Source organism: Scomber scombrus, chromosome 18 (genome assembly GCF_963691925.1).
Source record: "Scomber scombrus chromosome 18, fScoSco1.1, whole genome shotgun sequence".
Taxonomy (NCBI): domain Eukaryota; kingdom Metazoa; phylum Chordata; class Actinopteri; order Scombriformes; family Scombridae; genus Scomber; species Scomber scombrus.
This window is the reverse complement of record NC_084987.1, coordinates 18237255-18256445: the sequence shown is the minus strand read 5'-3', so window position 1 is coordinate 18256445 and position 19191 is coordinate 18237255. Positions and strand designations below refer to the sequence as shown.

The window sequence follows — 19191 nt, the reverse complement described above, 5'->3', positions numbered from 1 at the left end:
AACAGTCACCGCTCAGAGCTCTGTTTTTCATTTCACAGTTTCAGTGCGGGGAACTATACTTTTCTCTCTCAGCTGATAGTGTGTGTGGATGATATTCAGATAGTTGGACAGCTTCACATACGCAACAAAAATCTACCATTCAGGATTCAACACTACTGTAAGTCTACTGTATGTATTTCCCCCCCGTTGTTCAGGCCCCGCGTACAGTGCCACAGTACCGTATGCGCCTGTAGAAGTTTTGATACTAACTCTGAATACTTGATATTATTTAAGCATTCCTGTTGAGTCACTTCTTTTTCTTCTTGTACAAACTACAGTTCAAACTATTTAACTCAACATAATCATATGATTCGCTCTTTTTGTCCTTACATCCCCCCCGTTGCTCAGCTAGTACACAATGAACTTTTTTATGGCAGGCACTAATGACCCGTGCAAAGTGCTGTCATGCCTTCTTAATTTACTACTTTGCTGTGTCTGTGTCGTGATGTTGTCTCTGTTTATTGAACAGAGGTTGCTGGTTAATGAGCTGCAACCATGGTGCAGGAATACCAGTCACCGGTCCGAGTCTACAAGCATCCATTTGAACTAATCATGGCGGTGAGTAGTGTGCTTGTATTGACTGAACCATATACTGTAGTGTCAGTCACCCCATGACATCATATGACATAAAACAGCAGTGGATATGAGTGTGATGACTTTGCAGGCTCTTGCATAACTAAACTGGGGATTAATGTGTCTGATCTATTTCAGCCAGTGGAACTTTCACCCCCTGCATTCATTAAACATACTATACTTTCTTATTTAATTGAAAAACTGAATGTTTTAATGTAGAAATTCAAAATAAAAAGCAGAGTTTTCACTTGAGGGTGACAGCAGACCAGCAACTTTTATAAACTACTAAATATCTCAAACCTTGTCTGTCTGCCTTCCAGGGTTGTCTGTATCATTCTTGATAGACACTCACAATAAATGCTGTGTAATGGCTGGGCAGAGTATATACTGTATACCCTCTTTTGCTATCTCTCATGCCGCTGTGGTAATTGTGCAGCCTTCAGTAATCTACAAAAAGCTGCTGCTTATTCAAAGTCGCACTTTGTAAATGAAAGTTTTTTTCTTTTCATTTTTTTTCAATGGCAGACCGACCATTTTATCTGTTTTGCCTCCACAACAGTCTAGATGTTTTGTTAAAAACATATTGAAGCTGACTGGTCTTATTCCTGTGAACAGCTGACAAAATGTAGATGGTGTAACACTGATATAAGCTGCAGTCACAATGAAGTTGGACAGCAACATTTTTCTCAGCTATATTACTGTAATCGTTGATAGATTTTGATGTTAGTCCCACCAAATCCAAGGGCTGCTTTCTACACCAGCCAAACTGCAGCAGTGTTCAACTGTCCATAACAGGAAATCCACTGTAATAGCAACAAAGATCCCAAATTCCACACATTTTTTTTACCATATGAGGTGCAAACCTTTCTGTCCTTGTGTGGAAAATGTCTTTGTAATTGCTTTCTTCACCTTCAACGTGCAACTGAATGCTATACATTTGTTGGAACAGGAACTCAATGTAAAGCAGTAGGATAAAAGAAAAAATGCTGTAGATGTGCAGTCTGTTTGTTATCCACTTTCACCAGGTCTTGTTTTTGCTTCTTGTTCTGTGCAGTTACATATTAAGCCAGGAGCTTATGCAATATCCTCAGAGTGGGGTAAAGACCGTGATGCTACAGTGACACTTTGCACTGCAGGCTATAACAGCAGCTGTGACTGTCACCACACAGTTCAAGTTAACACCTACACCTACACAGGCTTTATGATACTTTTCCATGGAACATCTCTCAAAGTAAATCTGAGGTCTAAAGTTCCTCTTGCGTCAGTGCAGGTCATTGAAAAAGGTCTAAATAAAGTAATCCTTTTTGAAAAGATTTAAGTGTCGATATTATTAAGGTGAGACTCACCTTAATAATAGTGGATAGTCTACCACCTCCACTGCTCAGATTTATCTCCCAGCTTTCTCATTAGTCCTCTGACTGATCCTGCCACTGACAGTTATTCTTATAGCTCCGAGGGGAATAATTAGGTCAGAGATTTCTGGTTGTCTGCAATCAGTGAAACATGTTGTTTGTTTTTGTTACACAACACAAGTCAATGCTGCTTATTTACCAAGGAAACCTTTCCCATTAATAATGTCACCTTATTGATTAGACTGCTTATATGCTGTGCTGCATTAGTACAAATTGTGTGTGTGTGTGTGTGTGTGTGTGTGTGTGTGTGTGTGTGTGTGTGTGTGTGTGTGTGTGTGTGTGTGTGTGTGTGTGTGTGTGTGTGTGTGTGTGTGTGTGTGTGTGTGTGTGTAGCTCAGCCCCCCCTCAATCAGCAGACACACGGGCCTATAGCTCTTTATATGACACAGACAGAGAGCAGAGGAGTGTGTGTGTAAAACCTGTTGCTGTCTTTGACTTCTTTTCAGTTCATGTCAATGCTTGTGGTCTGTTTTTATTGCCAGTACAGTCTGTGTAGTTCTACCAACATTGAAAATCCTCTGAGTCATACGCTATCAGACATCCCAGTATCCCAGAGTGTTAGTAATAGTTTTCTACTCCACTGTGAACTAATCAATTGTTATTCTAAATCTTTAAACAGGCAGCCCTCTATAGTACCTTCTGCTACCTGTCAGTAGTTTGTCAGCAAAAACTGCCCTGCTGGTAGTTATCCAGATTAAGGACTTAAAGGTCGAAGCTGTGACACACACAGCATAAGGTCCAATGTTTAGCATATCCTGGAGCAGCCTAAAAGCAATTCAATCAATATTGGCAGGTGAGGCCCGGAGAAATTGGCTTGAGCAAATGGTCATACAATATGCTGTTCGCAGTAAAACACAAAGCCAACACCGACTGCTTGTGAAAAAGCTGCTGCAGCTGCAGGCTGTTGCAATGCAAAACCCATAACATTTTAATACAATTTTAATATTTTTAATATCATTTGTTAAAGCCATTAAAAATGAAATGCATCCTAGCCTGACAAGGAAATCAGGTTACTTTTAGGGCGAATACAAGTACAACAGTCGTTCAAATCAGCAGAAGAACTTTATGTCTGAATGAACACAACATATATAACAGCAGTCTATAATTATCTGTGACTAATTTTCTTTTTAAATGTGATTTATTTATCCCTCTCAGGCCTATGTGAGGAGGTTCCCAAAGTGCCCCTTGATACCAATTTTTGTAGACAGCGAGGTCATCAGTGAAAGCCAAAGTGAGGACGGATCTACACTTGTAACTGAGAGGCGCTGTAAGATTGAAGCTGATGCCCCACGACTTTTCAAACGGGTACCCCTCCTCTGACATTTTACTGGTTAAATGCCATGAAACAGTTATCTGCTATAATAAGATATAATGTTTCCTTTAGAAGAACCAAAAAATTATTTTTTTGTCAAGGTTGTGTCATTTTTTCGTTGGTATTTTGTGCATTGTTGCATTAGATTGCATGTAAACAAATAGAGAAAACAGCAGAATGTGTGTGTGTAAACCAATTGAATTTTGTGTTTTTCTGGATGTAGATGGCCGGTGTAGACTACCTGTACTTCATCCAGAAGAATACTCTGAACCGCAAAGACAGGACACTTCACATTGAGGTCCATAACGAGACCTTTTCCAGCAGAGTCTTTGTCTGCGAGTGCTGCAAATACACGGTGAGCTCCAGGGTCAGACAAGATAATCATGTGCCCAGGAGGAGAGTTTTATTTCTTTGTCGTTATGATGGTTTTATTTTTACGTAATGATTTTATTAGTGCTTATAAGCTGGAACAGAGCAAGCAATACAGTGTGTGCTGACACAGCAAGCAGCAACGTAGAAGTCTGAGTCATATATATGTCCTGACTGCTGCATGTGTAAAAATCTGGCTTTTCCATTTACTGCAGGAATTTAATTTCATTAATTTACATCATCCTCTTACAGTGTGCCAAATACACTAATCCAGGGCTATGAAATTACAAATTCCATTGGGCCAGATTTTAAAACCAGGAAATGTAGATGAGACATTTTCAGTAGCCTATTTAAGATCCTTTCTCTAAGCTTTTGGTAATGATAAATCTGAAACAAATGCAAATGAATTTAGTTATAAAACAGCAATGATTGATTATTGTTTCACTTTTGAAATAGGAGAAATATTTTTTGTGGCATATCTGCCCTTGATTCATCACATAGTGCCGAAACAGAATTAAAAAAAGAGCTATCAATGCACAGAATCATAACAGTCATAATAAGTGGCAATAATAGTAACCAATAACACACTCTTTCTACCAGTATCTCCATATATTTCCACTTAAGTGCTTGTTTTCACCAGTGACAGATTCAGTTTGTTATTATAATTTTCTAACAACGTTACACAAAGGACCATACAGAGAAATACATTTTTCTTATTTTCCTTTTGCTTGATACGGTCTGTTTGTTACTGTGTCTAATCAAGTTTTGCTTGGAAATCTCATTCAAGTTGAGTTGTTGCAGGAAGACAGCTAAATATGGTAAACAGCTAATATTCAGCCATTTCAGCTTTGAGATAGGCTCTAGATAACTCTAAGCTAGACTTTCTGCACTCCAACATAACAAACTTTTCCCAGCACTCCTCTCTAAAACTCTCATGCTTCCACAATTGTCTTCCTGCAAGAACCTAACTCTTGTTAGATTTCAGAGCGATATTTGGTTAGACACAATAATAACTAGACTGGATCAAGTGAAAGGTTAAGTTTTATTTCTCATATTTGTTGTCATATTATAACAATCTGAGCCTGTCAGTGACAAAAACAAGCACTGTTAGTGGACTACATTGATGGGGCCCAATTGCATTGGGTGCGTGTATGAGGTTTGTTCAATTGGTGTTGGCTTACCGTGCTGTCCAAGATGGCAGACCCACTTGCACAGGCACGACTCACATGATTCTGATCCTGTAGTGATAGGCAGAATATGTTTCTCATGCTGTTTTTGCTGTTTACAGATTTTAGACTGCAGCTGCAGTGCTGTAATTATTTAGGCTTCAAAATAACATTGATATTAACAAATATTTCCCTTTGAAATGATATTGCAATTCAAATTGCCATTAAATAGCCTATTTAATTCAAACTCGCTGGGCCAGTCGTACGTTGCTTCTGGGCTGAATGTGGCCCACAGGCTGCCAGTTGAATAGGCCAGTGCTAATCACTTGTGTTAATTGGTGGAGTAATTGTAATTTCTCCCTATTAAATTCTCCTGGTTTTCCACAACATAATTCCCTCCAGCAATATCATTTCATTTCATTTCGTTTAAAGACACTCATAATCTGCTTTAACTAAGAGTTTGTGACTGATATGCTTTTTTATTTTTATTTTTTAAAATACCCACTTTCTCAGTGATAAATCCAGAATCTATGAATATACAAATATTGTTCATTTTAAAAGTTTGCTAGACACCAGATGTCTGCTACTATACTCGACTGATAAGTACACTTCAAGTGTTTTTGCTATGGAGGCTTCACGTTTTGTATTGTTTGCCTGATTTTGTGCACATTCTGAAATAAAAAATGAATATGTTGAGTTGAAGTTTCAACATCTGTCACACATTTTTGTCCTCCTCCGTAGGTTCATCCAGAGAATGAGGACTGGACATGCTTTGAACAGACAGCTAGTCTGGATATTAAGTCCTTTTTTGGCTTTGAGAGCTCAGCGGAGAAGATAGCAATGAAACAGTATGCTAGTAGCATTAAAAAGGTTTGTATGTTTGAATTGACTCTTGATAATGTGAAGCTTTGTTAATGCACATGCCAACAATATATGTGTTTTATAATCTGTTGTGTTGGTTTGTTGATAAATTAAATTAATCATTGTTGTGACCTAAACAGTCCCATTAACACAGAGTCTCATATCCATCCCATTTTTTAGGGTAAAGAGATTGTTGAGTACTACCTCAGACAGCTGGAGGAGGAAGGAATAACTTATATACCTCGTTGGACACCTCCTGTTGTCTCTGACACTACTGCTGCCAGGCTCCAGCTGCCACCGCCTTCTACTGCCAGAGTCATCCCTATCAACAGTGCCAAGGATGGGCTGTCCAATAAAGACACTCTCGGCCACACAGAGCTAGTAGCTGGCTCCCCTGATGGTCAGTGTGTACTCACTAGTCACAATGGAGTACAGAATAGCAGCCAAAACACAACACAAAAGTGCAGTGTATAAATGCAAAGATGCGTGTAATGTGAACTGTCCTTTTGTATTAACTGGTTCACAGTAAATATATTTAGTGAGAGGACTGAGATAGTTCAATGGCATTTAAAAAGCAGAATGTACTGTATGCTTTTACCAGTAAATTAAGAAAGTCTCACACCACTGGTTATTAGTGATGCAACAGCAATTTCTACAACAAGATTAATACCACCTCTGTTCTTGGGTTACTAATGCATGCTCTGTGTCAAAAAGAATAGCTGCAAACAGGCCCAAGCTTGCTGAAACATTTTAAGCCAAATTAGCTCACAGAACAGTGCCAAATAGCTGCCTTATGTACATGTCTGGTATAGTCGTAGTCATTTGTTTACTATAACCATGTACAGTGTTAAACATAGATGTTACCATCTGATGTACTGTACCACAGTTAGCTTATAGCTCATTTTCATCTGCCGTCCCTTTCATAGGTCAATAATAAAACATATAACAGCAAGCAAAGCAAAAAACGCACAGGACGCATACAAAATACAAAGCGGCCCACAATAGCACATCACTTACAATGTAGAGCTTATTTCATTATTTCCACTCAAGTGCACACAGTGTCTGATGTCTCCATGTGATGCATGCAATATGTGCTGACTGTACACTGTATATGTGTTTTGGCCTGTAGATAAGTTGGATGCTGATTACATCAGACGTTACCTAGGTGATTTAACGCCTCTGCAGGAGAGCTGTCTTATTCGACTGCGCCAGTGGCTCCAGGAAACCCACAAGGGCAAGGTCACTTATACATTGATTTATATATATGTATAAATATATTGTTTGAATACAGAGCTGTTTGTATTGTGACGTAAAATACACATCAATTTATTATCTACACGCTCACACAGCCTATACTTCTGTTTAGCTCATGCTTTTACATTTAAATTATAGTAACTAAAAGCATCCATTGTCTAATAGGCCGCCTTAATGCCTTAATGTGGCTGGTTTGCACCAATTAAGAAATTCCATTATCAGTAAATTTAAAACATTTTTGTGGTGAACTCCTGCCTGTTGTGGTACAGATTCCAAAGGACCAGCACGTGCTGCGCTTCCTGAGGGCCAGGGACTTCAACCTTGACAAAGCAAGGGAGCTCTTGTGCCAGTCTCTTACTTGGAGAAAGCAACATCAGGTGGATTTCCTGTTAGACACTTGGGAGCGCCCCCAGCTACTACATGACTACTATACTGGAGGCTGGCACCACCATGACAGAGGTATTGTTTGAGTAATACAGCCTACTGTATGTTATCTTGACTCCATCTCACTGTCACTGTGTTTCTCTGGTTACTGTTGTTTTTCTGAGGTTTGTTTACATTGGAAGTGAATACTTATCAGTGTATATTGAAGATAGAGGCAGAAATGTTTAGTCTGCTGTATTTATAAAGTCCACGCAGGTTAAAGTGGCCTGTTAATTATTGACTCTGAAGTCCGGGCACCATCTGTCGTAGCTCCCATATTTGAAAATGAGTCACTGGTTTTAACAGCTCAGCTGATGCACCGGGTTAAGTGCAGGAAGTGCCCTTCTGATGTTCACATGCCAAATTAATGGTAAACAACAGCTTTAATGAGACATAGAAATGATCCATATTTCGCTGCTGTTATATAATCTGTGAATTGGTCTGTGTCTGTGTATGAAATGTGTTTAGATGGTCGTCCTCTGTATATCTTGCGCTTGGGTCAAATGGACATTAAGGGTTTGGTGCGAGCCTTGGGAGAGGAGGCGTTACTGAGACAGGTGACATCATTATATATCCATGAGATTTATGCATTTATATACAAATAAAAAATATTTAAAATATCTTAAATTGACTTCATGCTTGATAACTGTGATCCAGGTTCTGTCCATCAATGAAGAGGGACTGAGGCGTTGTGAGGAAAACACTAGAGTCTTTGGTCGACCCATTAGGTACCTTAATATTCTTTGTATCATCAGTGTGTCATTGATTAATGACTGATCAGCTGCACACATGCTTACTTGTACACTCATGCAATGTCTGTGTTATGGTGTTGGTCAGCTGTTGGACTTGCCTGGCGGATCTGGAGGGTCTTACTATGCGTCACCTGTGGAGACCAGGAATTAAGGCTCTGTTGAGAATCATTGAGGTGGTGGAGGCCAACTACCCAGAGACTCTGGGTCGCCTGCTCATCCTGAGGGCACCCAGAGTTTTTCCAGTGCTCTGGACCTTGGTGAGAATAAAAAAATAACTTTCAGTAATCATCTGATTGTGGTAGAATGCATTATGTTGTCAAGTGCATCATGCTGATTGCTTTTCTGTGATGGATCAATTGCGAAAATGAGAGAATGGTAAACAAAGATGAAACAGAGGAGCATAACAAACTAATATCAACAAATGAAGATAATTATAACTCTGCAATACAAAAAAAAACCAACTAGTGATTCCCCATGGGGGATATTTTGTCATTGCTATAGAAATATGCGGAAGTGTATAGAGTTGTAGTAGTATTCATGAAAGCTATAAAGATAAATTAAACACATGAATATATAACAATAAAGCAAAACAATAAGAGTAATGAAAACAGTAAGCATCACATATGTGGATTTGAATTGGAGCTGTTTTAGTTGCTATATGAAGACGTGAAGATAAATATGTGTTAAATTCAATGTAAGAAATATGTTTGTTGGGAACTATTTATAGCAAATAGAATACAAAAATATTATCATATACAGTAATGAATTCATTTATGGATTGATTTTTACGGTGAACCTGCTGCTGTGTTCATGTTTTCTGATGACTGCTTGGACTCTTGTTTCCAGATCAGCCCCCTGATCGATGAAAACACCCGTAAGAAGTTCCTTGTTTATGCTGGAAATGACTACCAGGGTCCAGGAGGCTTAGTGGACTACATTGACAGAGAGATCATCCCCGACTTCTTGGGAGGAGACTCCATGGTGAAGTTTATTCTTTAGCATAATGACCTGCACATGTGAATTTTATGACCACACCTTTTGCTCCATTTAATGTAGAGGTTAAAGTGAATGTAATAATGTTATTGGGTGTTTTCTACTCATTTTGGGACAGTATAGGAAGAGGTCACACACATATACAGACAAGTTATGTAAATGTGAGTTGTTTCTTTTTGTCATTGTTTGAGCTCGATGGGTTTTTTCCCCTCTGCCCTTCCTCCTCACACAGTGTGAAATCCCTGAGGGAGGTATGGTCCCCAAGTCTCTGTACAGGACAGCAGAAGAGCTGGAGAGTGAGGAAAACCGCCTGTTGACTGACTCCATCTATAAAAGTGCCAGTATATTTAAGGGAGCTCCATATGAGGTAACGTCTAAGCTTTTATAGCCGCACCCAGATCTAAATTAATGACCTAGGCAACATAGAATAAGACTACCAGAGCATGTGGGAATTTGAATGCCTCTGCACTGGTGTCAGCCATGGCCAGATATGTTTTCGAGTTTCATCCCATACTTGTGAACGCAATATCTCAGGAACGCCTTGAAGGGATTTCTTCAAATGTGTCACAAGCATTTACTTGGACTCAAAGATTAACTGATTTAGATTTGGTGGTTAAAGGTCAGTTAAAGGTACTGTGACCTCACAAAATACTCTTTTGGCCATAACTCAAGAACTCATACACTAATTATGACAAAGAACAGAATTGTCTAATAGGATAAAATGATGAAGTGATGACATTTTATATCCAAAAGGTCAAAAGTCAGTTTCACTGTTGACACTTTTCTGGCCGTTATTCAACACCATAACTCGAAGAAGGGGAGAGTGTGACTGTATTTTACATTTGATCGGATGCTGAATTGGTGTCACTAATCTTGGGAGCCAACCTTGAAACTGTAGTGATTGTTTATATCTTCTGTGCTGCGGGATGAAGATGTGTTTGAAGCATCCACATTTTAGAAACTGTAGCTTATTTGCAGCAACATCCATATTTAAGGCATTGTCTACTGTCATGGTTAAACTTTGTGCTCTATCAGAATCAGTTTTATTGGCCAAGCATGTGAACACATACAAGGAAAATAAACACACCTTGTTATTAAATTAGAAAATTCCTACTGCAAGTCTTGTTGGCGAAGGCATACAAGCAAGAGGTGGTATTACTTGTTTATAATATATTCTGTGGATAAGGGTGCCACCAGCTGTAACAAATCTACACTGCAGGCTTGGATAAACCATGTGATTAATGGCCTGCTGTCTGCTTTTTCTGTGTTTCCAATCTCTTTACATCCTGCTACAGATGCTGATTGAGATCACTGAGGCCTCCTCCGTCATCACCTGGGACTTTGATGTGTCTAAAGGCGATGTGATCTTCAATATCTATCACTCCAAGAGGCTCCCTCAGCCTCCGAAGAAAGACACTCTTGCAACCCATGGCATTACGTCCCTAGGGGCCGTCAACGCCCAGCTGATAGACAAGAGCTGGGTGCTGGGTCAGGACTACAGCTTGGTGGAGAAGGCCCTCACCTGTAGGGAGGGGGAGAGCGTACAGGTGAGAAGCTGGTTGTGATGTAAAGAATATATTGGAGTGAGTGGAGCCATCTGCACTGGGTTTTTTTAAGCAGTTTCAGCTAGTGTGTCCTCAAAGCAGTCAGTCCTCAAATTGATCTGGAAGATTTCCTCTGTTCAAACAGGGTTCCCACATAACACGCTGGCCGGGCTTCTACATCCTCCAGTGGCGCTTCCACAGCTCCCCAGCCTGCTCCGCCTCCAGCTTGCCTCGTGTAGATGATGTGCTGGCGTCTCTGCAGGTCTCTTCCCACAAGTGTAAAATCATGTATTACACTGAGGTGCTGGCCTCCCATGACTTCAGGTCAGTTATTCCACTGAGTCTTTTCTCTGGCCATGTCATGTTTTTCCTTTATGTCGGACTGAAGCTGTCTTTAATACAGGCTGCACTGCTAGTGTGGGTTTTATTTATTTTTTTAAATCAATGTTTGGATATTTCTGGAAATGACGTTTTCTTGTGTTTTACAGAGAAGTTTTATGCATATGTTTTTTTATGTAGCTTGAAAGGCTTGTACAGTCATTTATGGGGCAGGATCATGACTGGGAATTAACAGTTATTTTCTTTCTTTTTTCGTTATTTCTAGAGGATCCATGACCAGCCTGGAGTCCAGTCATAGTGGTTTCTCCCAGCTCAGTGCTGTCACTACTTCCTCTAGACAATCACAAGCCAGCTCCACCATCTCAAGGTAGCATCTGCTCAGCAGGTGTCTAAAGACGAGACTGACCTTAAATCTACTGACATCTGCCTCTGACTGTGCCTTATGCCTTCAAAAAGACAGTTTTTAATTAGAATAAAATCTGACATTTGAAGGTGAGAGGAGTATTATGGAAATATTTGTATTCATTTATCAGTAGAGTTTCTTGGAAATTATGTACCTAAAGTAGCCTTTTTTGTGACTGTGATGACTGACTTGTTATTTTTTATTAGTATAATAGAACTGGACAAATGAAAATGTACATTGCAAATTTTAAATAAATATATGATTTGCAGTTAGATGACATTCAGAAGAACATCTACTGTTATTCTTGTGAATAAATAAATGAAGAAGAAGCAGCATTGCAAATAGCAGTTTTTACATTCAATTAAATAGAGCAGTATAAAGCATGTCCAAAGCACACAGATACTATACCTGAAGTTGCTTCAATTGTCCACAAGATGTCAGTATACTCTGTAACACAAACAGCTCACAGCTCATCTGCAATGGATTTACTGTAGTACATCATGTTTCACTCAAACTGGTCTTTCTCAGAAATTGAAAGGAGAATTGCTTGAATAAAGACTTTATCACACAAATTATTATGTATGTGAGTGTGTCTTTGTACTGAATTAAAAACAAATTTTAAAAAAAGTGACTATAGTAGCAGTGCTGGAGTGAAATGGTAATTGTGTATGATTTTGGAGATCAGTAATTCATAATTTTTACTACAGTAGGTGAGATGTAAAGAGTGAAATCTCTTTTAAAATATGCAATAGACCCTCAAGATTGCATGTAATGTTGTTTTTGGGCTTGTTAGGCATAGCTGCTGAGTTTTCTGAGGAAGCTAATTTGAATGCAATATAGCGCAGCCCCTTGTGATCTGGCACAGGGCCAGGCAGACAACTGATTTACATAAAACTTTAATTTCCATAAACTTATCAGATGCTTCCAGCGAAAGCTTAATTGAATTTCCTTGTGTTTTTGTTTTTTCCTTGGTTTGAAAACTTGTGACATGTTGCTGCTTCTCTGAACACAATACGAAGTCAGGTGGATCGAGTTTTTCTGAGGGTCTGATTGAGCAGGAACCTGACTTCCTGCCGATGTGTCTCTTAGAAAGAGGAAGTGCACTGACTTTGCCAGCAGCTTATTCACTAAATTACTCAGCTTGTTCTAATGACCTCCCAAGACACACATTGTCCACATAAATAGCAGCACCTCTTTCTCCTGATATGCATAATTTACCATTAAAAACTCTCCTTCAGCAGTTATGTGATTTGAGGCTGAATTCTTTTTACTGGCCTTCACAGGCTCAAAGAGCAAGGATTATTATACTGCTAAAAACAGTTTGCTAAGTTGATTTAATAGTCATAAATAATGCATCACACATTAGTGTATCAACTTGTTTACTGTTGTTGATGTGAAGGATGGCTGGTAGCAACACCAAACATGGACAAACTGCATCAAAGAAGACTACTACAGGTTGCACAATTGCAATAGTTAAAGCTGTGGTCCAAAACTGATCACAGAATTGGCCAAGTCACTCAGAAACAGCTTTAATAAGATCTCAATTTGTGTTGCATTTCACAGAACTTGATAGGAGAAAGAGAGTTCAGACATGCCTTGGAACCAATGAGGAAATGCACATCCTGATATTAAACCAGAACACACACAGTAGAAAAACATACCATAGACCTGAGCCTGTAATCCCATTTCCTTCAACTAGATAGAGAAATCCGAAAGGGAGTCAAATTGTACTTGCAATGGCTTTAAATTGCTGTACATTATCATAAAATAGGCGATTGTCTTTGAATTTTGTGTGGTGATGTTCACACTCTAGATATCTTTGGATCTCTTTTCTCTTAAGATGTTTTTTGTCTCACAAAACTATGTGCAAAGAATTGTTTTTGGTGTCAGCCTGTGACAATAACAAACAACTGACAGCTTCTAGACTCACTGATTCATGTAGAAATCTCAGCAGAAGACACTTTCACCATCTGCATTTGCAACACCTCACCCTCTCATCACAGTTATTCCTTTTGTGGTGTGAACATCACAAATATATAACAAGAAGATTATCTGGAGTCTGTCTGTCTTTAAAAAAAACAGGCCTGTGAACTGAAGATTCAATCCCTTCTTTATCCCTCTAAGAAAACTGCACTCTTCTTTCGACCTGCCTCATAAGCTGTTGGCTGACCGAGCTTTCCCACCACACTGGTGATAATCTGGAGGAGAAATTAAAATTTTGAATAATGCTACAACCAGGAACACTAGATCTCTTAATTCAGATTGCCAGCACAGCCGGCAGAGAAGAGGACTGCATTGATAATGTGCTACTGAAATAGTCTTAGACTTCCTTGTTACAGATATAAACACCACAGCCTTCACTGGGAATATGTGCACAATAATGAATCATGTTCTCTCAGTAATACCAAAGTCAGTGCTCGAACAAATGATGCCACGGTTGAGTAAGGGAGTATTCAACACGTGGCTAATTTGGGGAGGATCTTCTTTTAATCAACATCTCTTCAATAGCGAAAGTCAGACAGGTTATATTATTCTAACTACTGATTAATGCACCACATCCCCACTTCAATATACTCCTTTGAATCTACTTTAAAGAACAAATGAAGGGGAGCTGATGCATTCTCAGAAGCCAAGGTTAAATGATGACAGCACCTAAAATACAATGGGTAAAAAAGCAGCTTGTGCTAAAACTGGCTAGAAAACTAGTTATCTAGCCACAAATTCTCTCTATCTACCAAATGTTGCAGGCTAAATATTTGTTGTTTTAACCACCTGATCACAGTAAAGAAAATGTTATCAGACATTGTAGAGTCTCACTGTAGTTGGGATCCTCATTATAAACCTGCACTCATCTTTCATTTGCTTCTTTCTGACAATCCTGACCTTCCCACTAATTGAAAAGGGGAGCTCTGGATTAGTGTGCACTAAATTATTTTTAGGGGTCCTGACACATTTGAATAGAAACTTTTCAAGCCATTTGTGTTCATCTGGATTGTTTGTGTGTACAAAAGTGCCGCTTGAATTCAGGACTCTTTTTACTAGGTGTGTGCAACCTGAAAACCAGTAAATGTTTAATGCCTCCTCCATTTGAGTTGTGGACCTGTCTATTTAACTAATCTCATATTGGCTGGGTTGGAATTCATTTTCTGACTTGATGTACTACTGGGTCTGATTAATATGTCCACAAACAAATAGATACAGTCACGTCTATTTATCTCTGATGCTTCATACCATCTCTCATATCTTCCAACATTGATTTTTCTCTGCAACTAGAGAGACCATCAATCTAGCTTCAATTTAAGCCAATTTCAGAGCACTGCCCTCATTTGCAACCAACTGTCAAGGCTCTGCTTAAATCCAATGTTGTTTTCATCGTTTACCAAACATCAGACCTGGTTTTATTTCTCTAGTGTTTTCTTGGCTCACTGATTTCTGTAGTTGACATTTCCATTCCTCGCACTCTAAATGGGCACTGACCTGTGCGGGTCAGTATGGATCCGCCCTTCTTAAATGTTACAGTGGGAACAGACATTTATCCATTTTCCCGCTTGGACAGAATACCACATTTTACCAAATGCTAGTGTATTTTTGGAGGGTTTACAGGACTCTAAATCAAAATATATAAATGAAACCTTTAGACACATCTCATGTTTTTGCAACCCAGTATTCTATAATGACCCTGGACGTTCTTCATTGTCTTATTTTATTACTTTTATCTTTGTTATTGTAAATGTCACAATTATTTGATTTTATAGGTGGCACAAATTATACCATACCTAGGCTTGTATAAAATAAAATATGATTAAAAAATGTCAGGAAAGCAGTATTGGAAATTGGCCTAATTAGTTAAACATGTTTAACATAATGGATATGATAAATTAGTCTGGGCCTTGCTGATGACTGATTGGTAAACAAGTGATTGGTAAACAGGCTAATTGTTCAGAAATCCAAACAAGAAGTATAGAAGATGAACAAAACGTGTACTTTAAATCTTCTTAGTGAGCAGCCCACACCATGGAGTATTTTTTTCTTTAATTTTTTTAACTGAATATAAGTAGGCTACCTGAAGAGTCTGAATAAATCTTCAAAGCAACATTAAGCCATGTCAAAATACCCACGGGGGATTATCCTGTTTAAAACAGTGACTCAAATGTAATATTCAATTGAAAACTCAAGTGTAAAAACAATGTTTATGTGACAGTGAGAGGTCCATACTAAGGCAAGGTTTTTTCTTCAGCCACTGAGATTTGAATTTTAAACAACTTTAGGAAGGAAAGACTGCTGTGAATTATAACAGGGCTTGAAGTTAACTGTCAACAATTAACGGATTTGTAAAATAAGCCTTTAACCAAGGTAGGATGTGTCATTTTGAGAGACTAGCCACACCAATTTGACTGCATTACATTTTATGTTCAGTGTAGCTATTAAATGAAAATAAAAATAACTAAAGCAAGTAGGCTATGAGAATATAAGGGGTTGAATTCTTTTCAACTGTAGGTAGCAGGTAAACTATAGCAGCCATTGCCTGGTTTTCCATTTTATTCCATTCTTTTGTTTTTGTTGGCTTTTGTATGAGAACTTCTCAGAGTCCAGTTTAGCAGGTAACTCCTGGTCTGAAAAGTGAAGCCAATGCAGAAGTGCTTTAAACCTGCATTCTCTCTAATGACATTAGGGGGCGACTCGACTGGTTGGAAAAAGAAATCCGTATGGCAGTCTATGAGAACATGACCCTACTTCTCACTTTATGGTCTCAAACGCCAGTTTCAAGTCTTCTTCAATATATCATGATATTCGTTGAGTAAGTGATGGCCCCATTTAGATAAAAATAAACATGAAGCACAGTATGCTTTAGGGCGCGCTTAACTTGTGATTGACAAATCACTAACATTACCACGGCGACAGCGTTGATTACGGAACGCCATGGCGTAATCGCAGATGGCGTAGCTGCCGCTATTTGACAGTGTGTGTTAATCATAATTGTAACATTTTGGTCGCCTAAAAAGTCTTGTTAAGCAGTTGGTAATGCCAATACACCTAAGGAGTTGGCTGTTCAGTATTCTGGTAAGTATGTTTTGTGTTACTGGTTTTTGAGCTGATTTTCGCTAGAGAAAACTAGCATTGGCATTATCAAAGTTAACCATACATGACCACAGTGCTACTCAAGCTAGCAGCGAGCTAGGGTCAGCTCCAACCACTCGTGTAAATATGGTCACTGTTTTGGCTCCAGAAATCCAAGATGCCGACGGTCACCTTGCTAAACTCAGGCTTCAAAACCACCATCACATCACGGTGTCTACATCCATATTTCTTACAGTCTATGAATCCAGTGGACCATTTACACAGCAGACACTTGGACATGCCACAGTTGGACAGAAGGATTAGCTAATAACATTACTAAGCCATGTAGCTTTACCAGTTGTCAGACCCTGCCATTGAGCATGCTGGCTCGCTGACATGGCTTACTGACACACTTAAATGGAACTTAAAAGGTCATTGCTAATGACATTTTTTACACATGTGCTTTTCATGCTGTGACAGCTCAACATGTCTGCTGTGAAAAAGGCTGATTACAGTATATTTGACTAGGAGCAGAAATCGCTGACAGTGTCTCAAAAAGAGTGACATACTGGGTGGCACCACTGTATTCCCAAAGTGACAGGTGACACTTCCTGCCTGTTGGTCCATGAACTGCCACATTAGTTCAGGTTAGATGTAATCATGGGTAGTAGTTGGACGTCTGTAGTAGTTACTGTGACTTCTGTGTTTCTGCTAGCAGAGAGTAAAGAGTGGCAGTGTTTAAGGCATCCATCTTCACTCTTCTTACCTGCCAAGCCTCACCACCCCTCAGCGAACATAGGTTTGCCTTATTGGCAGGCAGAGGGGCTGGCAGGAATCCCCCATACACCTGAATGATGTGGGTGTAGACTGAATAAAGAACAGAGCAAGTGTGAGACAGGAAAGACAGAGACAGACAGATGGAAGGAGTGAAATAAAGGCATGAAGGTAGGATTAGGGATAAGGGGAATAGAGTGATCAAGGCAAATGTAGATTTTGAAGAGCTCCAGGGCTTCTCATGGGACTGGCCGCCATCTTTCCTTCTAGGCCCTTTTCATCCATTCAAACTCTGTACAGGAAAGACTATGAGTGTGATGGGCTGTTTGGTTAGAGTTTGACTTGCAGTGGTAGCTAGTACCCTAACCTACTTCCACCACCTTTCAATGTATACTGACATGACATTAAATTGACTATCTGTAGCGTACAGTTTCAGTTGTTATGACACAAAGCAGGTAGATTAAAGATTTCACATTTGGGAAATTTGTAGCACGTTTCACAATTTTGTGACATTTTATAGACTAAAACAGAGCATTAGGATTAGGCGAAGTAAATGCGTATCTGACCTTTAAAGTTCAAAAGTATCCTCCATTTAAAAGTGACAGACAGAATAATACACACTACTCAGAACTCAGAAGTCTGGTTTGTGGCTCTTATTGTTGTTTTAGACGATCCTTTACAGATGCAGTGAAGCAGAGAACAAGGGGAGATGAAACACAGCCAAACTGTTGTCTGTGGAAAATGTTTTCTGGCACCAGCATCAGCTGCTCTCTCTCCTTCTGTCTCTGTGACATTATGAGGTAGTTACTGTAAGCAAAGCCATAAGCGATCCCTAGATATGTGCTGGCACTGCACCACTCGGTCTGTTTGTAGCTTCTGAGTATTCCAGCCTCGTTTGAGCTATGTGTTTCATCGTGCTGTGTAAATTAAGATAAACTACTCTCACCATAAAGGGACAACTCTACTCTCTGGTGACAATAAGTTCATTATCATTTTGAGTCTGAGTTGTTTGCAGAGCATTAAAGCTGCTGGAGGTGGACAGAAAGGCTGATTGGTCCAAACTGACACACACTGTGGCTGAAACTCCCTTTAGCACAAGTTATGAAAAAATCTGAAAGCCGACCCCTGGTCTGACAGCCCATTGTTCAAAAACCCCAATAGTTCCCACTGTACCCAAAGCCTATGGTCCGATGGCCCGTTATCCTGAAAACGAAAGCCCACTGCTCTGAAGACCCATTGATCCAAAAACACACTCTCTTCCTCGATGTGAAAGTGATCATTTAATCCAAACTGTGATCTATCCCTAACCAAGTGGTTTTTGTGCCTAAACCTAACCACAGCATTATCACACCATATTCATTCATTCTATTCATTATTGTTTACCAAACACATCAAAATACACTAAGATATTAAGGGAAAAGACAACAAAGGTAGTCTTTTGCAACACCTAACCTTGAATAACGGCAGTGTGTCATTATGGGTTATCAGACACTAATAATGTTTATTAACTGACAAAACAGATTTTAATATAATACTGAGGTCTTCTGCTAAATTTAAATTGTCATGTTTCACTCAGTAGAGGAAACACAAAGAGGAAATTTGATGCTGCAAAGACTCTAAATGTGGCAGATATCCACTTGATATGTAGTGAATGGTTGGTCCCCGTCACTTCCATTGAAGGTGCATTTGAAAGGGATCTTTTCATAGCCAGTATGAACAGGAAGAATGATTTACACTGAGGAAAACCTGTTTCTGTGTTCCTATGGGCACCTGACTGTTGTTTTAAGACAGACTTGAAAAATGATAAACCGTATCCTGTAAAATAACAAATCAAACCTTTATTGTTCCAACTTTTCATTGTCTCCTGGTATACTGTGCAGCTGCAAGTTTAAATACTGCAAGTCAGTCTTTAATCTATA

General features: G+C 39.2%; 1 protein-coding gene across 1 annotated transcript; it reads left to right on the top strand.

Moving 5' to 3' along the window:
• Nucleotides 1-5: 5 nt before the first annotated feature.
• LOC133999381 (SEC14-like protein 1) lies at nucleotides 6-12011 on the top strand. The gene is made up of 16 exons (XM_062438600.1): nucleotides 6-157; nucleotides 509-597; nucleotides 3180-3329; nucleotides 3560-3691; nucleotides 5613-5741; nucleotides 5913-6132; nucleotides 6862-6971; nucleotides 7256-7445; nucleotides 7878-7966; nucleotides 8067-8137; nucleotides 8247-8418; nucleotides 9008-9142; nucleotides 9387-9521; nucleotides 10450-10701; nucleotides 10844-11022; nucleotides 11303-12011. Exons 2-16 carry the CDS (start codon nucleotides 535-537, stop codon nucleotides 11406-11408), a joined length of 2133 nt encoding a protein of 710 aa, XP_062294584.1. The 5' UTR covers nucleotides 6-157; nucleotides 509-534; the 3' UTR covers nucleotides 11409-12011.
• The last annotated feature ends 7180 nt before the right edge of the window (nucleotides 12012-19191 follow it).